Raw genomic sequence first — 26,776 nt, forward strand, 5'->3', positions numbered from 1 at the left:
TTCCGACTCTCATCTCGCAGAACGACGGAGCGTTGCTGCACCCCAACCTTCAGTCCCTGGCTCTCATGGCCTGGATGTTGAGGGCGTAGACTTCACTGCGTTGGGTCTGTCTGAGGGTGTCTCCCGTGTCTTGCTTGCCTCTAGAAAGGATTCCACTAAAAAGAGTTACTTTTTCAAGTGGAGGAGGTTTGTCGGTTGGTGTGAGAGCAAGGTCCTAGAACCTCGTTCTTGCCCTGCACAGAACCTGCTTGAATACCTTCTGCACTTATCGGAGTCTGGCCTCAAGACCAACTCAGTAAGGAATCACCTTAGTGCGATTAGTGCTTACCATTACCGTGTGGAAGGTAAAGCCATCTCTGGAGAGCCTTTAGTCGTTCGATTCATGAGAGGCTTGCTTTTGTCAAAGCCCCCTATCAAGCCTCCTGCAGTGTCATGGGATCTCAACGTCGTCCTCACCCAGCTGATGAGACCTCCTTTTGAGCCACTGCATACCTGTCATCTGAAGTACTTGACCTGGAAGGTCATTTTCTTGGTGGCAGTTACTTCAGCTCGTAGGGTCAGTGAGCTTCAAGCCCTAGTAGCTCATGCTCCATATACCAAATTTCATCACAACAGAGTAGTGCTCCGCACCCACCCAAAGTTCCTGCCGAAGGTGGTGTCGGAGTTCCATCTTAACCAGTCAATTGTCTTGCCAACATTCTTCCCCAGGCCGCATACCCGCCCTGCTGAACGTCAGTTGCACACATTGGACTGCAAGAGAGCATTGGCCTTCTACTTGGAGCGGACACAGCCCCACAGACAGTCCGCCCAATTGTTTATTTCTTTCGACCCTAACAGGCTAGGGGTCGCTGTCGGGAAACGCACCATCTCCAGTTGGCTAGCAGATTGCATTTCCTTCACTTATGCCCAGGCTGGGCTGACTCTTGAGGGTCATGTCACGGCTCATAGTGTTAGAGCCATGGCAGCGTCAGTGGCCCACTTGAAGTCAGCCACTATTGAAGAGATTTGCAAGGCTGCGACGTGGTCATCTGTCCACACATTCACATCACATTACTGCCTCCAGCAGGATACCCGACGCGACAGTCGGTTCGGGCAGTCGGTGCTGCAGAATCTGTTTGGGGTGTAAATCCAACTCCACCCTCCAGGACCTGAATTTATTCTGGTCAGGCTGCACTCTCAGTTAGTTGTTCTTCGTAGGTCAATTTCTGTTATACCCTCGTTGTTGCGAGGTTCAATTGACCTGGGTTCTTGTTTTGAGTGAGCCTGAGAGCTAGGGATACCCCAGTCGTGAGAACAAGCAGCCTGCTTGTCCTCGGAGAAAGTGAATGATACATACCTGTAGCAGGTGTTCTCCGAGGACAGCAGGCTGATTGTTCTCACCTACCCTCCCTCCTCCCCTTTGAAGTTGCGTTTTCATGTTGTTTCTTGCTTGTCATTCAACTGGCGGGAACGGTCACGTACGAGCGGGAAGACGGCCGCGCATTCGCGGTGGGCGTGCCCCGCGTGCGGACCGCCCGCGAAGCTTCTTCCGGTTGGTGGGGGCTGCCGCGGACGTCACCCAGTCGTGAGAACAATCAGCCTGCTGTCCTCGGAGAACACCTGCTACAGGTATGTATCATTCACTGTACTCCGCATTCAGGTACCCATGCAGCTGAGATAGTCGAATTAGATGTCACTTGGTATGATCTTGTGGTTAAGAATCCCTTGAACCAATTGAGGATGTTGCCTCCAATTCCGAAGTAATCAAGGATGTGTAATAGAATTCCGTGGTCAACCATGTCGAAAGCGCTTGACATGTCAAATTGTAAAAGTAGTATGTTCTTGCCAGATGCAATCATTTGTTTGAATTTGGTCATGAGAGTTACTAATACTGTTTCGGTGCTGTGGTTAGCCCGAAATCCTGATTGGGAATCGTGAAGAATTGAAAATTTATCTAGATAGTTTGTAAGTTGCTTGGTCACCAATCCTTCCGTTAGTTTGGTTATTAAGGGAATGGATGCTACTAGTCTGTAGTTAGTTAATTCACTGGCACTTTTCTTTGCGTCTTTGGGTATGGGGGTAAGTAAAATGTTACCTTTTTCTTTCGGGAAAAGTCCATTTTGTAGCATGTAGTTCAGGTGTTTCGTTATGTCGTTTATGAATTGTTGAGGAGCAGATGTCATTAGGTTGTTTGGGCATATATCTAGTCTGCAGTGAGATTTAGCAAATATTTTGAGCGTTTGGGAGATGATGTTCTCCGATAATATCTCGAAGTTAGTCCAGGTCCTGTCCGCTGGGTGGATTCCAGGGGCTGGGTCTAGGCCATTAAGGAGTTCAGCATAGTCGATGGTGCTGACAGGTATTTTAAGTCGTAATTGTACTATTTTTTCATTGAAGTATCTCGCGAGATTGTCTGCTCCAGAGGTGTCTTTGCTGTTAGTTGTGACTGGTGTGATATCTAATAGTTTATTCACGAGTTGGAAGAGTTTATGTGTGTCCTTGTAATTTGGTCCAATTATTGTTTTGTAGTGTAGTCTTTTGGTTTGTCTTATGATATATTTGTATTTTCTTTGAAGTTGTTTCCAGGCGTTAAGTGTATTGTCGTCTTTCTTTTTATTCCAAGCTCGTTCTAACCTTCTGACTTGTGTTTTGAGTTTTTTCAACTCTTCGTTGAACCAAGGTGTTGAGTTCTTTCTGTGTGAGGTTCTTGTTTGGGTTGGAGCAATATTGTCTAGTGTAAGTCTGCATCTATCGTCCCATTCTGAGAGGAATTGGATTGTATCTGTTTTTATGGACCATTCATTGTGATAAATCTGTTGCCAGAATATTACCGGGTCTATTTTTCCTCTCGTGGTGTAGGTTTTCCGCTCTTGTTTATTCGGTAGTCCTTTTGTTCGCCATTGGAGGGAAATGTTTGCTTTATAGTGGTCCGACCATGGTACGGGTATCCATTTTGTGTCTGTTAGTATAAGGTTTGTATCAAGATCAAAGTTGTGTGTAATGATGTCTAGAGTGTGTCCTTTTCTGTGGGTAGGTTGTGTGTGTGTCCTATGAAGGTCCCATAATTGAAGGAACTCGTCGCATTCTTGGGTATTGGTTGAATTGTGATCTTCAAGATGAAGATTGATATCTCCTATTATGATAAGATTTGAGCTGGAGACACAGGTGTTCGAGATGAAGTCCATGAGGTATGTTTGGGATTCTTGCCAGTTGCCTGGTGGTCTGTAGAGCAGGACTGCGGTAAGGTGTTCTTGCAGGTTTGGGTGGTTAATTCTTACAGAAGCGATTTCAAGTTGCGGTAGAATAGTTTTGGTTATTGTTGTGATGATAAACTTGGATTTGTATATAATTGCTATTCCTCCTCCTCTTTTTCCGTTTCTTGTCCAGTGGTTAATTTTGTATCCCGGTGGACATAGATCTAGGATTATAGGGTCTTTAAGGTCATGAATCCAGGTTTCAGTGATGAATAGGAGGTCCAGATTGTCTGCGATGATCCAATCTGTTATAGACGCTGTTTTAGTTATCACTGATCTGGCATTTATGTATCCCATTTGGATTTGTTTGTAGGCTTCAGTTCGGGACTTGGTTGTGTTGATTTTTATTATTTGTCTGTTTTCTTGGTATTTGGTTTTATTGTGTCTTTTCTTCTCTTTCTGTTCGTTATTTCCGTATGTGTTTGGTTTTAGTTTTAGTTGGTTGTTATTCTTTTGGTTTGTTGCGCTGTTGTAGGATTGTCTGTGGTCCTATGATATGTGATGGGAGGGCTAGGGATATTGATATTGGTGAGTGGGGAAAGGTAGGGAAGAGAGAATTATACCAGATAAAGATCAGACTAGGGAACAGAGGTGGTTGTGATATCTGAAATTAATTGAGCAAAGGAATAGGTAGTGATAAGCATGGTCAGCTGTGTGTGTAGGAAGGAACAATAGTTGAGTAAGGTCAGATCATGAAGGAACAAAAGGAAGTCTCATGCAATCAGGTCAAAAAGAGAGCCTACAGGGATAGTTGAGTAGTAGTAGGAGGCTGGTAAACCAGTAAGAGGTGAGGTGAGGTGGGGGGGCAGGGCTACAGCAAAAGTGTTGAGAAAAGTATGGAAATAATTTGGAAGACTAAATCACAGCTAAGCCACCTTCCATTTTTTCCAGTGCAGTTGGAATAAAGAAACTGATAGCCAGAAGGAGAGGCCCTGTGGAGGTAGGAAAGACCTGACTCACATAGCCAAGTTTCAGTGAGGCATTGTCATCTCAGTGATGAGAGAATGAATTAAGTGGATTTTTGCACAAATAGATCAGGCATTTAAAACACCAGTCCGCAAAGGTGATGGGATATGGGATAGAAGTATCAGAGGAACTTTTGAGGGATAGGAATAATGGTTCAGGATCTTACCTAAGGGTATCCGACTGCTCCACAGGACAGGAATATGGGCCATATACGTATAAAAGCAAGTAAAAGCAAATATGGATGAAGAGGAATGATGACATAGGTACTCTCAGCGATTGTCAGCTGGTATATGGCGTTTCTCATTGCGGGTAGCTTCTCAGTTTTGTTTGGTTCCCACATTTTTTGGTTTGGCATCTTTCGCCTAAGATTCCAGTAGATTTGTCTTTTTCAAGACAAAAGGTGTTTATCCCCCACTGGATGAAGTTTTTTCTTTGGATACAGATACCACTATTAGACCCCTGACACAGGCGTTTCAAGCCGAAACACGGACTATGTTGTGTCTGATTAATACAGTACAGTTGAGACGCCCCATATCTTGAATGCTCTTTGTGCTTCTTTTGGCTGCTTGCTTTTCACTTTTACACCTTTGGATTCCCTCTCTTCTGTGCTTTGCATTACTGTTGAAAATGAGATGTTACATCTCATTGATCAAAAGTGTATTTAATTGAATGCCCTTTTTTTTTGTCTTAGACTGCATGATGTTCTCAACAACCTGAAACAGAAACTAGCAAAGCAAATAAAGCAGTATCAAGAGGAGAACCAGGCATTGGCAGATGATTATAAAAGAATAGTGGAGCTCTACAAAGATGTGCAGAAAAAAATGAGGTATGTGCATATGCTTTTTTTTTTTATTCATGATTTCTTTATTTTGATTTCAAGAGATTACTTTAGTCCAGGGGTGGGTAACATTTCTACACAGAGGGCTGCATTATTGTCAGTATTATTCCTAGCAGGCCGCAACATTATGTAATATTGGAACCGGAAATTCACAGAACTCAATAGACCTTCTGTGACAAACAAATAAATAAAGTTTAACTAAAAATGATGAAAACAAACTATTTCAAATTGGCAAAACTCTGGTTAACAGCATTTTCTGTGTATATTTCCCATTGTTTATTTTTTCAGGTTGTATAAAATTCAATGGTGGGCCAAAGGTTGCTCACCTGTGCTTTAGATCCACACATGAAAAATTTCCATACGTGATTGTCAGCCTCAATGCAGCTACTCTTTATGGTTAACTTGAGAGTCATCCAGGAAGCTGTATTCTGGGATTAGTCTTTCACCCTCAAAACAGCGTCTGTCATGCTGTATTCCCAGACTGCAAGACCGAAGATATGATCTGAGCTTTAGTCACGAGGTTGTATTGCTAACTAGATGGTGATTTCAGAGGACTTATACTATATATTTCAAACAAAAGCTAGGCATCAACCAGAGTATCATTTCCATTAACGATCTGGTTATGTATTATAGAAGGCACATAGAAGCACTGATGAAATAATTTAGCTCTGTTATCTGTTTATAGGTAAAGATAAGTTCTGTATAAATTCAGGGTTAAATACTGAGGGCGTCTTTTACTAAGGCGTGCTCACATTTTTAGCGTGCGCTAAACGTTAGAGATGCCCATAGGAATGCATTGGCATCTCTAACATTTAGCACGCCCACAATTTTAGCGCATGCTAAAAACGTGAGTGCGCCTTAGTAAAAGACCCTCTAGATTAGTCCACAAAGGAAATTTGATGATCCACATCCCATGCTATCTGAAAAAGGTCTTGTCACCTCTCTTTACATGTTTAGCCATTTTTTCTTCCGCTCACGCTTTCGCTAGCCATATTTCCCTCTTCGCGTCTTTGAGTTTAATCCAATAATCTTTTCCATGATCCTCGTTGCATTCTTTTGTATTTCTTGAACAAAGCCTTTTTTGCTCTTATTTTTTCAGCTACTTGTTTGGAGAACCATATAGGCTTCCTGTTTCTCTTGGTTTTGTTTATTTTTCTTGCGTAAAGATCAGTTGACATATTTATAGCAGCCTTTAGCTTTGACCACTGATTTTCCACTTCTCCTACACCTTCCCACTCCAACAGCTCCTTCTTCAGGTGTTCCCCCATTTTATCAAAATCAGTACGTCTGAAATCCAGTACTTTGAGTTTTGTGTGTCCACACTCCACCTTTGCCTTATATCAAACCATATCGTGTGATGATCACTATTACATAGGTGGGCACCCACCCGGATATTGGAAACACTTCTTCCATTTGTGAGCACTAGATCCAGCATCGACCCTTCCCTCATGGGTTCCGTCACCATTTGTCTAAGCAAGGCACTTTGACAGTCGTCCACAATCTTCCTACTTCTTTCCGATTCTGCAGACAGGATGCTCCAATCCACATCAGACAAGTTGAAATCTCCTAACAGTAGCACCTCCCCTTTCATACCAATCTTTTTAATATCTTCTATCAGATCCTTGTCTAGCTTCTCCGTTTGTGCCGGAAGTCTGTAGATAACCCCCGTGTGGATACAGGTTCCATCTTCTCTTTCCAGGTCGATCCGTAAAGCTTCTTCCTCTCCCCAGGTCCCCCGCATTTTAGCCGCTCTGATATTGTCTTTTACATACAGCGCCACTTCTTCACCCCATCGGCCCTCTCTATCCTTCCTAAAAAGATTATAGCCTGGTATAGTCACATCCCATTTATGGGAATCATTGAACCACGTCTCTGTAATAGCAACAATATGCAAGTTTTCTTCAAACATCAGGGCTTGCAAGTCTTGAACCTTTTTACCTAGACTACGAGCATTTGTGCTCATTGCTTTCCATTTGCATAGTGAGTTTAGGTGGTTTTCTATATTTAGATGACCTTTCCCTCTGCCATCATGTTTATTCTGGGGGTGATTTTCTGAATTCCCTTGTTTCCGTTTGTCACCCCTGCCTTCTAGTTTAAATGTCTAGAAACATACTGTCTGAATTTCTCCCCAAGGATCCTTTTTCCAGTCACAGAAAGATGTAGCCCATCATTACAGTAGAGCCTGTTATTTCTCCACGTTTTAACCCACGCTTCTATGTATCTAAAACCTTGTTCTTTACACCAAGACTCAAGCCACTTATTGAAATCCACTGTTTTGCATAGTCTTTCCTCTCCCTTCCCCTACATAGGAATTACTTCAGAAAAAGCCACAGTCCGAACCAAAGATTTCAGTCCCTTCCCAAGCTTCTGGAATGCTCTCTGTGCTGTAAACTTGCTATTGTTGGCCAGGTCATTTGTCCTCAGGTGAATTACAACATCAGTATTTGAAGCCTTGCTTTCTTCTCAGATCACTTTCAGTATTTGGTTAGTACATCTGGTAGCTGAAGATCCTGGAAGGCATTTCACCAGGTTGGAACCCCTGAACTGTGTTCCTAAGTTAATGCTTCTGAGAATGGGGTTTCCGAGCAGTAAGAGTTTTCTGCTTTTCACCAATCTGTCATTGTTTGGGGGATATTTCTTGGGTTGCGCCACTTTAATTGCCTCTGGTTCCATCACAGTACTTCTTTTTTCAGCAGCGCAGCAAAAGAATTTGACAGGGGCAAAGCTTGGGAAGGTGAGTGCTTCTGTGTCACAGATCTTAGTCTACCAGAGCCTACTGTGACCCATCTATTCCTCTCTAACTTCATTCTCTGTGGCAGTGGTGGTGGTAAATTGGCTGGGAATTGCGTAATCCTGGATGCTGTTTTAGTTGTAGCTAATTCTTTCTTGAGTTTGTTGATTTCATCTTTCAAAGCTGATATTTGGAGACAGATAGGACAAGCTCTAAGGCTCCAGATAGTTTGCCTTAGGATTAAAGCAGAACATGTATTGCACTGAATGAAGGTCATATTGATGTGATTCACAAGTGTAAAAAAGGTGACTTATGATAGGGGATAATAAGGAGTAGGATTGACCAATTATGGTGTAATAAAGATACTTGTCCCTTGATTGCCCTATATAAAGGGAGTTCACCTAAGGGTGGGTGGGACTAGGACACAGGTAACCTCAGTTTATAATCAAGCCAAGTCTGAAAATGCCCAGCATAGCTCACAGCTCACAAGGTAAACTTAAGTTCTGGTTTTTTTTCTTTTACCAAACAGCTATATACAAATTGCCCCTCCTCCAGAGCTATGAGTCACTAGATGCTATGTAACCAAATTGATTGAATTAAGTCTCTGGCACTGAAGATTCTTCAAAACCCAGTTCTTTTTTTTTTAACCATTTATTTTCATGTTTTCAAATATAGATTTGACAGTAAATAGAACATTTCTAATACATCAAGAGTGCTAACCAATAACCATCCATACCTGTTCCATATAGTCAGATCTTGTCTTTCTCTTTAACCCCCCCTCCCCACGCAACTCCCCTCCCTCCCACGTACTCTATCAAAACCCAATTCTAATAAACACACCTTTAAGACAGACACCAGAGTCACCAAATTCTGTGTAACCAAGTTGATTGGATTAAGTCACTTGGCATAGGTTCAAAACACAGTTCTAGAGAGCACCTTTAAGACAATTTCAGCATAAAAATATGACATCACTGGCACAGAAGTTCAACACACAGTTCAATTAAGAAAATACCAGCATAAAAATATGAAATCATAATGCAACAACAATTGTAAGTTATAGGCAATAGGATGAAGACAGATTAGAAATTTTAGAGGCCAGACCCTCTGCAAGTGAAAATAATTTCTTTCTTTCTTTTTTTTTTGAATGAGATATAATAGAGTCAACAGTTTATCAGGAAGATTTTAAGACACAGGTAACCTCAGTTTACAATCAAACCAAGTCTGAAAAGTTCCACAAATTGAATCGCTCATTTAGATGTGCCCATTTACACCTGTTATTGACCAGGTGTATAGGTACACCAATGCAGATTTATTCTAGCATTCTATAACAGATGCCATTATAGAATAGGCACTCCCTGCACATCATTGGGGCGCCTAAATGGAGGCACCCTGTTATAGAATTGCCTCCATAGCCAGTGCTGGTAACTGCCTTATGCGTATAGCCAGTGCTGGTAACTGCCTTATGCGTATATTCATCACCAGACAGCAGTGCTAAATATATTGGGGGGGGGGGGGGGGGGGGGGGTTAACACTGCAGCTGACGTTTATGAAAAAGCAGTCATCTGTTGAGGAATGTATTAAACAGTTTCCTTGCTGATATAGTGATGGACAAACATTAATTTCTTTTTGCCTTTTCTATTTGTTTGCAGATTAGAATAATTTCTTACATAGCTGAATTGTTTTTTGTCTTCACTTTCATTAATATTCTGTATTCTAAAATTAACCTGGTGTCAACTAAACTTGAAAGTATTAATCTTGGTTTTGTAAACCAATAGGTTACTTTCTTGTGAAAGGAAAGTGAGAGCATTGCTTTTCTGACAAGCCACCAGTTGTTCCAAAATGCAGGCTCAGACCTTGATTCTTTCACTCTTAAGTACACTATAGTGATTCCAGAGCCATCAGACAAGGCTGTACTCCTGCTTCTTCTGTTTTCTGTGCAGACATTTTGCTGCCATTGATAAAAAAAAATTTGAAGACATTTGGCTGATGAATGAGGAAGAAATGAAAGAGCTGATGCGAAAAGCTCTGAAAACCGATAAGATAATTCACGAGCAGCAGCTGGGCCTACCCTGGGTGAAACCCGACTATTGGTTCCTAGACAACGTAGGACCCATTGTGCCACAGTCCACGAAGAAGAAAACAGCCACTCAAGTTGCAGAGGAAGTCATGTTATTTGCAGGTGAAGAGATGCCTTCGTAACTGTAAATACATGCTTCAGAGCAGTGGGTCCTAAATCTGTCCTGGAGATCTACAGCCAGTCAGGTTTTCAGGATACTTGAAACCAATAAGTATGATATAGATTTGCATGTACTGTCTCCATTGCATCCAAATTTATCTCATGCATATTCATTGCAGATATCCTGACTGGGAATCTTCCAGGAGGGGTGAGGGTGTCACGTGCCAGTAAAATAGCTTACATAATATATTGCAACTTCTTAAAAGAAAACACTGATGAGCTGTGTACCTCATGATTTTAAAATGTCTAAAAATAGTCACTGGATTTAATTGTAGGAGGCAGCTGTTCAAAGATGGTTATAAGTAGTTCCTCCAAGGACATGTAAGATATTGTGGAGGAGAACGAATGCAGAGTGGAAGAAAATCCAATCCAAGAAACCAGTCAAAACTTTCCATCATGACCTTTCTTCAGATATCGTGGAGGGGCATAATCGAACGGGGCGGCCAAGTTTTCCTGGGGCCGTCCTCGCAGGATGGCTCTGTGAAGGGGCGGGGAAACCCGTATTATCAAAACAAGATGGGCGTCCATCTTTCGTTTCGATAATACGGTCGGGGACGCCCAAATCTCAACATTTAGGTCGACCATAGAGATGGTCGTCCTTAGAGATGGTCGTCCCCAGTTTTTGGCGATAATGGAAACCAAGGATGCCCATCTCAGAAACGACCAAATCCAAGCCATTTGGTCGTGGGAGGAGCCAGCATTCGTAGTACATTGGTCCCCCTGACATGCCAGGACACCAAGCGGGCACCCTAGGGGGCACTGCAGTGGACTTCACAAATTGCTCCCAGGTGCGTAGCTCCCTTACCTTGTGTGCTGAGCCCCACCAACCCCCCAAAAAAACCCACTCCCCACAACTGTACACCACTACCATATCCCTAAGGGGTGAAGGGGGGAACTTACATGTGGGTACAGTGGGTTTGTGGTGGGTTTTGAAGGGCTCACATTTACCACCACAAGTGTAACAGGTAGGGGGGATGGGGCTGGGTCCGCCTGCCTGAAGTGCACTACACCCACTAAAACTGCTCCAGGGACCTGAATACTGCTGGGTATGACATTTGAGGCTGGCAAAAAAAAAATTTACGTTTTTTTTAGGGTGGGAGGGGGTTTGTGAGCACTGAGGGAGTAAGGGGAGGTCATCCCCGATTCCCTCCAGTGGTCATCTGGTCAGTTCAGGCACCTTTTTGAGGCTTGGTCGCAAGAAAAAATGGACCAAGTAAAGTCGTCCAAGTGCTCATCAGGGATGCCCTTCTTTTTTCCATTATCGGCCGAGGATGCCCATCTCTTAAGCACGCCCCAGTCCCGCCTTTGCTACGCTGCCGACACGCCCTCGTGAACTTTGGTCGTCCCCGCGATGGAAAGCAGTTGAGGGCGCCCAAAATCGGCTTTCGATTATACCGATTTGGGTGACCCTGAGAGAAGGACGCCCATCTCCTGATTTGTGTCGGAAGATGGGCACCCTTCTCTTTCGAAAATAAGCCTGATAGTCTCACATGTGGGTGATGTCATCCTACAGAGTCCTCATTTAGGAACTGCCAACCAGCTTCTTTACTTAGATTTTTTTGAGAGTGCTGCACCAAGCATACACACTTTAAATAAGTACATAAGTATTGCCACACTGGGACAGACCAAAAGTCCATCAAGCCCAGCATCCTGTTTCCAACAGTGGCCAATCCAGGTCACAAATACCTGGCAAGATCCCAGAAAACTCAATACATTTTATGCTGCATATCCCAGAAATAGCAGTGGATTTTCCCCAAGTCAATTTAATAATGGACTATGGAATTTTCCTTTAGGAAGCCGTCCAGACCCTTTTTAAACACCGCTAAGTTAACCGCCTTTACCACATTCTCTGGCAACAAATTCCAGAGTTTAATTACATGTTGAGTGAAGAAACATTTTCTCCAATTCATATTAAATTTACTACTTTGTAGTTGTATCGCATGCCTCCTAGTCTTAGTATTTTTGGAAAGAGTAAACAAACGATTCACGTCTACCCGTTCCACTCCACTCATTATTTTATAGACCTCTATCATATCTCCCCTCAGCCGTCTGTTCTCCAAGCTGAAGAGCCCTAGATGCTTCAGCCTTTCCTCATAGGAAAGTCGTCCCATCCCTTTTATCATTTTTATCGCCCTTCTCTGTACCTTTTCTAATTCCACTATATCTTTTTTGAGATGCGGCGACCAGAATTGAACACAATATTCGAGGTGCGGTCGCACCGTGGACAGATACAAAGGCATTATAATGTCCTCACTTTTGTTTTCCATTCCTTTCCTAATAATACCTAACATTCTATTTGCTTTCTTACTTGCTGCAGCACACTGAGCAGAGGATTTCAACAATGATGCTGAGTTCCACCTTGCATTACGTAGCTATAGTTCGGGTTCCTCTTTCCCACATGCATCACTTTGCACTTGCTCACATTAAACGTTATCTGCCATTTAGACGCCCAGTCTCCCAGTCTTTTAAGGTCCTCTTGTAATTTTTCACAATCCTCTCACGATTTAACCACTTTGAATAACTTTGTGTCGTCAGCAAATTTAATTACCTCACTAGTTACTCCCATCTCTAGGTCATTTATAAATATGTTAAAAATCAGCAGTCCCAGCACAGACCCCTGGGGAATCCCACTTTCTGTCCTTCTCCATTGAGAATACTGACCATTCAACCCTACTTTCTGTTTTCTATCCTTTAACCAGTTTTTAATTCACCTTCTTATGTGCTGCTGTTGTGCGGGACCTAGCCAATCGTCATTTTTCCATGGAGCATAACGGACACACTATTCTTGTGCTCCCCTTCAGCTAGCATCATCAACTTTTTGATTATTTTTTTCACCAAATCTTGATAATGCACTTGTGTAAGTCCTGTCACTCTTGCGGATTTTATTTTCTCTGGTATTTTCCCTAGGTAGGTTTTTCAGGCCCTTTTTTGCTTCCTTTCTTACCATAGTCCCTCTTATGGCCTCGTTAGGTCTAGGGCACCCAGTTGGTACTTTTCATCATTGAGTATTTGATTTTGGTGTGGCTGTTTTTCTGAACATGGCCCAGAAAAAAGTTCCCAGTGCAGCAGGACCATATCCATAACAAATACTCATAATTGATGCCTGCATGATTGCTCTCGATGTCTTCTGTTTTCAAATGTCAGAGAGAGATTTCTGTAGTCAAGAGAAACAGCACAAATGATTATTTTTCACCCTTAAGTCCAGTCTAGGCGTAGGACTGCACCTATATGTAGGCCTCAGATTCTTTGTAATTCTGGTAATAATAATCAGACAAGAACCATGATCTGGAGCATATATTACAATTTATTGGCAATATTTAAAAAAAAAAAAAAAAAAAAATATATATATATATATCAAACATATAAACGGCGAGTGACCGTACTCACTCGCAAATGCGCAGTAGAGACCTTCTCTGCCCCGCCCCCACGTCAATACGTGATGACGGGGGGCGGAACACAGAGGGTCTGTACTGCGCATTGCTGAGGGAGGGACACCGCCGTCTAACGCTCCCCCCACCCGAGTCACCGCCGCCACCCACCTTCTACCCGGTCGGGCCCTCGCTCCACTATTGAAACAGCGAGGGTCCGGGAACGCAGCACTGAGCTCTGCTGAGCTGCCGACATCGCCCTTCCTTCTTCTTCTCTGCCTCTGTCCCGCCCTCGACGACGTTACGTCACACGAGGGCGGGACAGGCAGCTGCAGGCAGAGAAGAAGAACGAAGGCCGACGTCGGCAGCTCAGCAGAGCTCAGTGCTGCGTTCCCGGACCCTCGCTGTTTCAATAGCGGAGCGAGGGCCCGGCCGGGTGGAAGGTGGGTGGTGACGGCTCGGTGGGGGGGCGCGAACTCGGAGGGGAAGGGGCAGCGGCGAACTCGGCGGTGGGGGCGGGCCTTTCAACCCCCCTTCCTATAATAGCCCGTTTTTACGGGCTCAAAGTCTAGTATATATATAATCAGTGCATTGTAAAACAGTGAGATAGTAATATCAGTTGAACTAATAATTATTCCTGAGATATAACTAAAAGTGCTATCCTAAGAAATTACATGACAAAAGGCCCCAACTCACTTAGAACTTGGCAATGCTTTCTACTTCACCCCTGAACCATAGGAAGGATAACTGACCTCACCCTGTAGGCTTCCTGAAAAAGTCCTTTGGCTCTCTCTATGTGGCAGGTCTTTCCTTACCCTATTGGGCTCTAAGCTGAATGTTCACAGCTGGCTCCTGGACAAGGCCATATAGATAGGCTGCCTCTGCGCCACTGTTAGTCTGTTTGTTGTGGGAGGCTGTCAGCAATGAAGCTGGAGTGCACACAGCTATTCTCTGGAACTATCTTAGTGGAAGCTAAGATGTTATCCAGTACTGGTTCTTACTCAGTATGGCACATACTTATAGGTCAGTTCCTTTATTAGCTCTTAGGGCTTTAGTCTCTCAGTGATACTCGGAACTACATCTTGGATGGCAAAGTAACAGACATCAGAGAAAGGTGTTTCTGTCTCTCTGACTAATGGCCGTATAGCTCATAGTTAACTGCATGGCTAACTGCCTTTGTCTAACTCACGGCTTACTGCCTGCTTCTGTTAGTCAGTGTCCTATAGGCTAAACAGTAGGATAGAAATGCTAAATAGTAGTAGTAGTAGTATGAGCCCCTATTCTGTAGGCTGAGGTACTTGAGCTGGCAGAAAATTACTAATAACAATATTCTGGACGCATTTCTAGGGGATAAGTGTACCTCTTATTTGACTGACTGACCAGCAATGAAAGGAAAAAATGCCACAAATGGGAATAAATTATTTATTATAGAAGATATAAAAATACCAATGTGCAAATGCAAAGCAAGTTACAAAAATATATATATGCACTACAAAAATCTAGATCATCACTAAGAGATAAAGATATCTGATATCTAACCAGATAAATAAAACTATATGTATGAGATTACACAACTAAAATATATATTGTGCAAATTATCACTTAGCAGCTATTTATACTGACCACAAATCATGAGACAAACCGGTCTTTCACAGATAAAACTGTGGACTAACTATACCATGAACTATAGGTAGTAATCCTGCTTCCTCTTACCCTGCAGTCCTTTTTACAGACTTCCAGCGGTGAAGAATCAGATTCCTCTGTTGAGACTCAAGCAGAAGCCTCTGCGAGTCAGTCTCAGTCCAGGAATAAAATCCAAGGTTTTTACTCTGTATACTTATTACACAGTCTTTCGGGTAAGGCCTTAGTGCTGTAGCTGGACTGACCTTGTCAGCTTTATTACAAGTAATTCAGTCCACTGGTGTGTTTAGAAAATCAGTCTCTCTCTCTAGCACCTCTCAGATCAATGTATCCAACAAACCGTCTTCTATCCTTCTCCCTTCGTTTCTTCCTCTTCAGTCTAACCTTGGCATCTTTCTGGGTCAGGTGATAACTATGGACCAATCACAAATGGTGTAATTCTGTCCAGCAGAATTCATGGTGGACAATGCAAGGCCTTCTCATAGCAACAAAGAAAGTCTTATCAGTCATGAAGCTTCTGGTAGCAACCTCCCTCTTGAGTCACATATTCGTCTGGAGACATATGTCTTCTGTGAGGTAAGCTCCTCCGCTCTTCCCAGGACATAACTGGAGGCTAGTTAGCAATAAGCAAGGTGTCCTTGGATGAAGTCATCAAACAACGTCTCCTTGAATGAAGTCATCATGGGTATGCCAAGCATTATAATTTTCCTTTGTAGAAAAGCTGTTTTCTGATGGTTTCAGATGTATCCAGGGCACAGGCTGTAGAATCCATATTAATTAGTAAAAGAAGGTTCAGGCTTGGACAAGCCTCAGACCAGCAAAGGTGAGATAGCAAGAAAATATTCCTACAGTCCGTCATATAGTGCACAGCATATCACATGTGAAACAATTCTTTGATTGGACAAGCTGAGGAGACAAAGATTGCTGGCATGAAGGGTGGACAGTAGATGGTAAAGCTTTGGTTCATTAGGATCACTAAGCTAACCAGATAGTAATTGTCAATGATAATAATGAGGCCCCTGGCTTTGTTGATAGCTTTCTTTATCAGAACTGGCAGTCTGGCGCCTTAAGCGATGAACAGCAAAGATCACATACCCCTGGTAACTCAGGATATTGTGGCCACTATGACTGTGATACCCCCATCTTTGTAGATGGCAGCCTTCGAGGAACAGCTGTTGAGGAAGTTTGAGGATTTCATGGAGCACTTCTGAGCTCAATGTTAAGCTACTGTGTTCATGGCATTGATGCCAAGGTATGAACAGATTGAGCTGACACTTGAAGTTCATTCCTGCTTGCAGAAAGAGCATCAATACTGAGGCCTTGAAGGGCTTGGACTCTAGGTCACCCATGCTGGTGTCAATCTCCAGTGCATCAGGAGAGAAAGTTTTCTATGTGTATTGACGATCTTCACTGCTTCGATGCCTTCACACAGGCCTGACCAGTGGATCAGTCATTCGAGGCAGGCAAAGGCTGAAGCATCTCCAACTGAGTACTTCTCTGAGTGCTCCTGGGTATCTGAGGAGGAACCAAAGCTCTTCTTGGAAGAGGGGTCAACTGGTCTTCCATCAGATTTCTCCCCACCATAAAAGAGACATAAATCTCCTCCAGAGAAGCTCTCATTGACCGCCTTTGTCAGGAATATGTCGAAAGCTGTCCTGTTTCCTTTAGAGATAGAGGAGGAACCCTGGAGAGAAGCATTGGAAATCCTACAATTTCTTAAACCCGCCCTCTCCCAAGGAGTTTGTGACAGTGCTGGTTTACAGAATTCCAAAGGATGTACAGATGAGAATGTAGGAGAATCTCTCTTTGTGTGGCTACAGCTCTCTCACTATTACATGGAGGTTGAATCCACTCTCAAAAAGGCCAAGAGTATGAAAATTTACTCCTCAGTGGCGATAACGTTGAAGTCTTTTAAGAAAAAATTCTTTTCAGAATGTTATGCATCCTACATGCTTTTCATGGACATACACTTGAAGAGCATTGTGTGTATTGTAGCGGAGTTTGCCAACACTCTCATCCAAGAGAATGCTGATGAATTTCAAGAGCTAGTAGCTAAGGGAAAGGAGTGTGGAAAATACATGGTGTCTGCAATCTGTATTTGTGATACTGCATAGAGAGCCTCCACAATGGGGCTGACACCCCTCAAAATTGCTTGACTGTGGACCTCAGACCTCAAGTCAGAAATGCCAGAGAATCTTGCTTATGTGCCATGTCATAGAGAGAATCTCTTCAAAGATTAGGTGCAGGAAGGTGCTACCATCATCAGGCAGCACTCACTCTTAAGACCCTCTCCAGGCCCATTTCTGGCCTGATCTCCTCTTCAGTGGGTTTTAGGGCAGTGGAGGCCCTACTACTCTCATAGGGTTAGGTATCCTCCTCCCTCTTGTTCCTAGACAGGGACTTTTGCTCTTGCACAAGACAGCTGAGAGCCCAAAAATCCCAGCCAAATCCACAGTCAAGACTAGCAGTGTATAACATCAATCCCCATAACCAATCCAGATGACCACCTGGTAGGAAGGAGGCTTACATTTTTTTGCAGCAAGATGACCTCTTATAACCTTGGACAAATGGGTTCTAAACATTTTCTGGGAAGATTAATGTCTGCATTTAGAAAACATTCTTCCAAATTGCTCACCAAGAACATCAAAGTTAAGCTATCAGCATCAAGAATTGCTTACCAGGGAACTCTCTTCTCACTTACAGGTCAATTTGGTTGAACCTGTTCCATTGTCGGGAAAGATGGAAGGAATTTTATTCCAAGTACTTTCTGATAACAAAGAAAACTGGGGGGGGGGGGGGGGGGGGGAGAGATTTTGCCTTATCTTAGACCCCAAGGGCCCTGCAAAAAGTATCTGGCCAAACAAAAATTCAGGGTGGTTTCCTTGGACACCCTCATTCACATGCTTCAAAAAGGGGATTGGTTATGCTCTCTGGACTTAAAAGAGCTTATATTTACATACAGATATAGTCAAATCACAGGAATTATCTGAGATTCATAGTAGAAAAACACTACTTCCAGTATCGTGTATTGCCAATTGGCCTTACATCAGTACCAAGAGTATTTACAAAGTGCCTTGTAGTAATTTCTGCATCTCTACACAGAATGGGTGTGCTTGTATTTCCTTTCTTATGCGATTGGCTGGTCAAAAGCGCATCAGAGGAAGATGCAAAAGTATCATTGCACTAGGGTTCACTATAAACTTTCCGAAGTCTTAATTGAACCAATAAAGAAATTGGAATTCATCAGAGCCCTGCTAGACAAGACTGGCATCTGCATTTCTTCCACAACAGCAGAACTTAGCTCTCATATCAGTAGTTCTTGAAGTGTACCAGAATCATCTGTTTCAGCTAGTCAGATATTGAGGGTGCTAAACCACATGGCCTCCACAGTTCTTGTAATTCCTATGACATTCCTCAATTTGAGTCAAACTGAATGGACCCTATCAACCCACTGGCCATAGGGACCCTTCAAAACACTATTTCCATGACCACACCACTCAGGTAACCCTGTACTGGTGGATGGTTCAATCATTCTTGCAAAAGGCTTCCCCTTCCAAAGTATTACCAAATTATATGTTCAGCCTGGGTTGGGGAGCTCATCTAGATGGGTTTCACACTCAAGGTCTGTGGTGTTCTGAGGAAACACTTCCATCAGGTAAATTTCCCAGAGCTAAGAACAATCTGGAATGCTGTAAAGGCTTTAAGGGATCAGTTTTCAAATCAAATGATATTAATTCATACAAATAACCAGACTGCAATATTTTACGTCAACAAGCAGGAAAGGACAGATTTTTACTCCCTGGGCCAGGAAGCAGTCAGAATGTCAAAGTGGGCCATCTCCAGGGGGATATCACTCAGAGCCACATATCTTGCAGGGAAAGACAACTGTTTGACAGACAAACGGAGTCAGATTATGCATCCTCATGAATAGTCACTAGATAAGGGCATAGCCCAGAAGATCTTTTGAGAATGGAGCACCCCCTCGATAGATCTTTTGCCACTCACTACAACAAGAAGGTTTCTCAGTTCTGCTTCAGACTACGATCACACAGCAGACTAGCCTTGGGTGCCTTCCTCATTCATTGAGGGGATGGTCTTCTGTATGCATATCCTCCAATACTTCTTATAGTAAAAACTCTTCTGAAACTCAGACAGGATCGAGGAACCATGATTCTGATTGTCACCTACTGGCTGAAACAGACTTGGTTCCCTGTTCTTCTGGAGCTTTCCTGCAGAGATCTATGGATACAGGAATGTTTTCCAACACTAATAACATAGGATCAGGGATTCCTACTACATACCAACCTCCAGTTCCTTGCCTTCACAACTTGGATGTTAAGAGGTTAGTGGTGGATTCCCTGAACTTACTTGGCAGTGTGTCTCAGGTTTGTTAGCTTCCAGAAGAGTTTCCACTAGGAGGTCTTATGGTTTTAAATGGAAGAAGCTTGCTGTCTGGTGTGAGGGTGAGGCCCTAGATCCATTTTTCTGTCATACATAAAAACTGTTTGAATATCTTCTACATCTCTCAGGTCTGAAGCTAAAGTTCACCTCAGTGCAGTTGGCGCTTATAACCAAAGTAGAAAGAAAACCAAACTCTGCGCAGCCTTTAGCTGTTTGCTTTATGTGAGGCTTGTTTCTATTGAAACCTCCCATCAAGCTTCTTGCAGTGTCATAGGACTTCAACACAGCTGATGAAAGCTCCTTTTTGAGCCCCTGGATACCTGTCACCTGAAGTACTTGACCTGGAAAGTTCTATTGTTGGTGGCAGCCAGTTCTGCACTCAGGGTCAATTAACTCCAAGCCTTAGTAGCTGATCCATCATACACAAGGTTTTATAGTAATACAGTTGTTTTGCACACTCATCCTAAGTTCTTTCCTAAGGTAGTATTAGAATTCCATCTTAACCAGTCAATTGTTCTACCAACATTTTTTCCAAAACCTCATGCCCACAAAGGTGAATGTGCACTACACACTTTGGACTGCAAGAGAGCCTTGGCCTTCTGTCTGGAGTGGACTAAAGTCCTTAGAAAATCCACCCAGCATTTTGTTTCTTTTGCCCCAAACAGGATGGGAACTGCCATTGGCAAACACACTCTTTTTAACTGGCTAGTAAACTACATTTGCTTCACTTATTTTCAGGCTGGGCTGACTCTGGAGGGTCATGTCACAACTCATAATGTTAGAGCTAAGGCTGCATCAGTAGCCCACTTGAGATCAGTCTCCATAGAAGAGATTTGCAAAGCTGCAACATAGTCTTTGGCCCTAACATGACACTTGGTTTGGCCAGACAGTTCTTCAGAATTTATTTGTGGTTTAAAATTCAACATTATGCCCTAGGCCCAGTTATTTTCTGCTTTCCAAAAAAAATAAAGAAGAGAAAGAGAGAGAGAGAGAGAGAGAGAAATGCCAAAAATATGAAAAAAGGATGAAAAGCATTTACATGTTATCAGTTGTATGCCTTCATCAGTTGTGAAGCTCTTGTTCTGTTATTTCCCCCTTTTTTGTTGAAGGCAGCCTGTATCTAGGGAGTCCCACATGTGAAAGCAATGCATCCTACTTGTCCTCGGAGAAGACAAATTTACTTAATTCTAACAGGTGTTCTTTGGATACAGAAGGATACTGTAGATATATACCCTCCCTCCTCTTCTTGGTGTTGAATTCTATAACCTAGAAGCTTAGCTGGCAAAGTCCCGCACATTAGCTGCAGGTGGGAAAGCACACACAGGCATGGTAGAACACTCTCAAAAGCCTGTATAAAGCAGGAGAGCTGTTCCTGCATGGGGTTCTGTTGGATGATATCATCCACATGTGAGGATATGTATCCTGTTTTCTTTGGCGAACACCCTGCTACAGGCAAGTGACTTTGTTTTCTGCACATTCAGGTCTTCTAAAATGGTAAACATACTACTTCATCTTTACATTTTGACATGGCAAACATTAACTAGATTTTGACATTGCAAGTACCAAATAAATTGCACAATCCAGGAATATATGAGTAGCCTTAAAGCTGAGGCCTGGCAACAGATCCTGTTGGATCTAGACTGGCATTACTTACTCCTGTCCCTGTCCTTTCTATTGTTTGTCCCATTGAGTCCCCAGCTCTACCTTGAACGTACTGCTTTCTACTTTACTCCTCTCTCCTTTCTATTTCAGACAGTTAAACCCCACTGAGCTGGTCATCCAGCAGTATTCAGCAGCACTTAAGCTTTAGTGTCACTACATATTGCATTTGACCACCAGGCACTGTCTGGTTAGTGCTGGGGCAGTCTGGAGGCAGAGCCGGAACTTAACCAGTTAGCAACAGTTTTAAGTTTGCTATCCAGCTAAGCAAGCAGATAAAGTTAAGACAGCAAAAAGGCTGTCTTAACTTTATCTGCTGAGCTAACTTGGTCTGAACCTGTAGATGACTCCACATAACCGGAATTCAGTGCCGGATCCTGCACATGAACTGGCATTGAATATCTGGAGTTAATTCAGCCTGCAAGCGCTTGTAAGTGGATTAAAACTGCTGAGTGCCGTGAGTTAACTATCTACCCTTCTGTTTTTATAAACCATTTTGTTATATATAGAAAGGTGGTCTAGCTGTTTTTAAAATAAATTAAGCTAAACTAAAGAGAACCTGATAACAGGATCAATTTGATTTATCAATGTATACTTTTTTGAGAATTCCCAATGAATTTTTTTTCAGAGCTGCTTGCAGCACTATCCTGCATAGTAATCTCTTAATTTTGGAAAACATCAGGATAATTTTGAAAGATTGGCATCCTTAAATGAAAAACATGTAGCAATTTGAGATCCTCAATTGGGAATTAACTATGGGGCTGATATCTGAAGTGCTTTTACTGGACAGGAAAGACTGCTGTCTGGTTAAATCATGCTGAGAGGCCCAGGAGCTAATATACAGTGGCAGTTAACTGGACAGTTTTGCTGAATATTGACTCTGACCTCTGCAGTACTTGCCAATTAGTGCTGGGTCAGTCTGAGGGTGAAGCCAGGAGTTATACAGACACTGGCGATATTCAGTGCCAATGCCCACATACTTCTACTACTACTAATCATTCTATAGCGCTTCTCAACGTACATAGCACTGTACACATTATATGCAGGTACTTTCTCTGTCCCTAGCGGGCTCACAATCTAAGTTTTTGTACCTGGGGACAATAGAGGGTTAAGTGACTTGCTCAAGGTCACAAGGAACTGCAGTGGGAATTGAACCCAGGTAGCTAGGATCAAAGCTCACTGCATTAACCATTAAGCCACTCCTCCAGGAGTGCAGAACTACACAAAAGGCAGTCCTAACTTTGCCAGATTAGCTATTTCAGTACAACACTGATATCGGCCATACCCACATAGCATTCTGGACCTGGACATTCAGTGTTAGTGCCTGAATAGGGCTTGGCACTGAATATCTTGGTTTAAATTAGCTGTTGGCAGTCAGCATTTAAAGAAATGCTGACTGCCTCTGGGTGAATATTGACCAGTGCATGTTTTACTGTTTCTTTTTTTGTTGTTCCTGATTTGCCCTTTATAGTTGACAGTCAAATAAAAGATGAAGAGCAGAAGGATAAGGAGTTCAAAGAGTCAGTCAGAAAGGATAGTGGAGAGACCGACACCACGATTGATCCATCTCAGAAGTTCTCGGCCAAGACAGTTAAACAGATCCTGGAGATCCTCTGTGATGAATCAGTAAGTTGCTTCTCAAGAAAAATTTTAGGATTAACCTGTATGGTATTGATTCAGAATATTTCATTGTATAAATAGTTTTACAAATTCATGTTCAGTTCCTGTTGTCTGGCAAATAAATAACTACAAATATGTCTCCTAGTAAGCTATCATCACCAATTTAATTATCCAATTGGTTCACAGTTTGGTATTTATTCTGCTTGTTTTCCACTTATTTAGGCATAATGGGGCCGATATTCAAACCACGGGAAGTGGGACCACAGGAAGTAGCTAGGCTGCCTCCCATGGTTCTCGCTGAGCCTGGATATTCAATGCTGGGCCATTTCTGGTGACCAGCATTGAATATCCGGTGTTTTATGGCCGGTTTAAATTTAACTGGCCTAGCCAATATTCAGCACTGGCCAGTTAAGTTTCAACTGGCCAAAGATATTCCAGCTATTTTGGGGCCTAATTTGGAAGCCAAATTTAGCTGGCGATGTACTGAATATCGGTGGATAGCTGGTTATATCCCATGATATAACTGGCTATCTACTAAGCACTAACTAGCAGTCTTCCGCTGAATATTGCTGGATAGCCAGTTAAGTGCCATTTAACTGCCAGGAGCTGTTCCTGGCCCATTTAAATGGTTTTAAAAATCAGGCAGAATGAGATCAAAGTGCTAAAAGATCTGATCATATCACCCTCTTTTTTGATACATTTGCAGTAGCTTCTGATTGAATTTAGAATTCAATTCAGAATTCTGGCTTTAGCACACAAAGCTCTTTCTCTGAGAACAAGCAGGCCAGTTCATTCTTACTTGTGGGTGACATCATGCATGGTGCCTGGTCGGAATGCTATTTAACGTATTATATCTTTAGCAATATTCAAAGCATTTTTAAGTGGGTAGCTGCTGATATTCAGTGGCACTTAACTGGGCAGTGCCATTAATTATTAGTTTTAACTGTATAAACACACACTGGGCAGTGGAGGGGTGTTCTAGGGTGGCCATATTCAGTGCCAGTGTCTGCATAACTAAGTGACCAAATAGGGATGCAAAAAAGGTTGTCCTAATTTAGTCGCTTACCTATGCGGGTGCTGGCACTGAATATTGCCGAATATTGGCCGTTACCTGCATAGCTTCTGGGTCACAGCTGCAGTATTGCTCAGTGTACTTCTCCCACCTCCCCCAGGACCAGAGCTGAACACTCTCCTGAATCCCTCCCCCCCCCCAACACATATAGCATTTTCTCCCTAGTCCTCCCCCCTTAGTATAGCACCCCTTCCTTAAGCATCCCCACTCCCTGTTGGCCCTCCAGGCCTACCTTAACATTCCCTGGTAGCTTAGCAGTGAGACTGCTGCTAGAGGTTTGAGCAACTATTTTGAGGCTGGAGCCAGCACGAAATATGGTCCTGAATATGGCCGGTGCTTGCATACCTCCCAGGTGGAGGGTGCTTAAAGAGGGGGCTGTATTTTGGGAAGGGGGGTCAGGGAGGAGGCGCTGTACTTTGGCCAGCACATGTCTGGTTAGACACAGATAATTCAGTGCCAGTGCCTGGACAGGGCATGATATGAATATCCAGGTCTAGTTTAGCCAGTAACAATCGGCTCTTTAAAAAATGATGACTGCTGCTACCTGAATATTGGGGGCTATATTTACAAGTTCTCACTGCTTTTACTTATGGCTTATAGTATTAGAAAATTCAGCCCAGAAAATGATAAAGGTGACATATTTTGTTTGATATAGAGAGACAGTAAAACTCTTCAAAGAAACAAAATACAAAATCTCTTTCCTTGCCTTCCTAGGGATTTTTGATGGAAGATAAATTGTTGAAACTACTCTCGCCACTGGAAAAGGATGAACGTTCTCTTTTGAAGCTTGATTCTGTATTTCAGGTATATTACTTAGCAAGCTTTGTTTGTTGGTGTTCTTGTCACAGAACAGGACCCAAGAGGAAGGCAGCACTCTAGAGTATCAGTGTGTGGATGAGATGATGGTGCAGGCATGAAGGATTTAGATTTGTTAGGAGCTGGGCAATATTCTGGGGAGGGGGAGCCTATTCTGAAAAGATGAGTTCAACTTTAACTGGAATGGAAGCAGTCTGCTGATGCTAACATTTTAAAAAGGAGCAGCTTTTATACTGAATTTGCAACCTTTATTTTGCTCTCCCCTTAAAGGCTCCTGACTTACTTTGCCTTTGTTGCTACCTCTCTATTGGGATGCCCTAACTTCACCATTTTGATACTAACCTTCAAAGATACCTTATTCCATTCTGTGTGTCTTTGAATGTTAAGTAGTAGTAGTAGAGTGACTGTCGGCAGGGGCGCTTGTTTCGGAGTGAGATATCTTTGAAGGATACTATCAATAAGGAGAGGTAGGGCATCCCAATAGAGAGGCTGCAACAAAGGAAAAAGTAAGCAGGAACTCAGAGCAGAGTAAAAAAGATTTTAAATTATCCCTGTCAACTGTCAAGCAGCTGGTAGATGCACAGTTTTGAAATGTCTGCATACAGTACAAGCCTAAAACACAAGCTGGGAGAGTTAGAATATATAGCATTACATGGAGAGGTAGATATAATTGAGGTACAGAGACCTGGTGGAAGGAGGAAGGAGGATAAGCAATGGGACACTGTGGGGCCGATATTCAGACATCAGGATTTTGCCCAGCTAGCTCTCACAGTTGCCAGTAATGCCGGATATTCAATGCCATAAGAACATAAGAATAGTCATACTGGGTCAGACTAATGGTCCATCTAGCCCAGTATCCTGCTTCCAACACTGGCCAATCCAGGTCACAAATACTGGCAGAAGCTCAATAATCCAAAATATAGAACAGGAAAAGTTCTCTACGATGACGAATCACAGAAGGCAAAAGTAGAGACTAATAGACGATTCACCACTGGAGACGTGAGTCCAACAGTCTTTATTATATCAGAGATAACGACCCGACACAGGCCATGTCTTTATCAGGGGTCAATAAATACACCAAACAGAATATGCTGGATACAAACTATCAGAGCTCTGATGCAGACGCTTTTTAGCATCGAAACACGGCCTGTGTCGGGTCGTTATCTCTGATATAATAAAGACTGTTGGACTCACGTCTCCAGTGGTGAATCGTCTATTAGTCTCTACTTTTGCCTTCTGTGAGAAGCTCAATAATAGCAACATTCCATGCTACCAGTGCCAGGATAAGGAGTGGCTTCCCCCCATGTCTATCTCAATAGCAGACTGTGGTCTTTTCTTCCAGGAACTTATCCAAACCATTTCTAAACCCAGATATGCTAACCACCGTTACCACATCTTCCGGCAGTGAGTTCCAGAGCTTAACATCTTTGAGTGAAAAAATATTTCCTCCTATTTGTTTCCATGTAATTTCATTGTGTCCCCCAATGACCGGCATTGAATATCCGGTTTAATTTTGGCTGATTTGAACTTAACCGGCCAAGCTGATATTCTGCACTGGCCAGTTAAGTTAAAACCGGCCAAAGATATTCCCATAATACACGAGCCAAAAATGGCCTCCAAACCCACGCTAAAAATCGGTGGATAGCTGGTTATATCGTGTGATATAACCAGCTAGCCGCTAACTGGCGATATTCAGCGGGAGATAACCAGCTATCTCCCACTGAATATCATGGATAGCTGTCTAAGTTCCATTTAACCGTCCACAGTTAAATGATTTTGAATATCGGGGGGGGGGGGGGGGTGCAAATTATATCACAATGTTAGGGGGATCAAATTGGAGTGGGGGTGATGCTACATTTTAAAGAGGGAATTGAGTCTAATAGAATAATTCCATGTGTGAAGGGAAAGAGAATACTGGTAGGGCTATACTACCATCTGCTAGGACAGAATGAACAGACAGATGATGTAATGTTAACAGAAATACTACGACTACTAATCATTTCTATAGTGCTACTAGACATACGCAGCAGTGTATACATTATGTACAGGTACTTTTTCTGTCCCTAGTGGGTTCACAATCCTAAGTGTTGTTCTTGGGACAATTGGAGGGTTAAGTGACTTGCCGAAAGTCACAAGGAGCTGCAGTGGGAATTGAACCCAGTTTACCAGGATCAAAGCCCCTGCACTAACTATTA

General features: G+C 42.9%; 1 protein-coding gene across 2 annotated transcripts in view; it reads left to right on the forward strand.

Annotated features, from left to right (window-relative positions):
* Positions 1-26,776, forward strand: part of DRC1 (dynein regulatory complex subunit 1) — a 232,807-nt gene that overhangs the window by 148,424 nt on the left and 57,607 nt on the right. For both annotated transcript variants that reach the window (XM_030198650.1, XM_030198651.1), the window contains exons 9-12: positions 4,891-5,025; positions 9,709-9,947; positions 22,545-22,699; positions 24,480-24,569. In XM_030198650.1, the coding sequence (XP_030054510.1) occupies positions 4,891-5,025; positions 9,709-9,947; positions 22,545-22,699; positions 24,480-24,569 (619 nt within the window). The remainder of the gene's footprint in view (positions 1-4,890; positions 5,026-9,708; positions 9,948-22,544; positions 22,700-24,479; positions 24,570-26,776) is intronic.

Source organism: Microcaecilia unicolor, chromosome 3, assembly GCF_901765095.1.
Source record: "Microcaecilia unicolor chromosome 3, aMicUni1.1, whole genome shotgun sequence".
Lineage (NCBI taxonomy): Eukaryota > Metazoa > Chordata > Amphibia > Gymnophiona > Siphonopidae > Microcaecilia > Microcaecilia unicolor.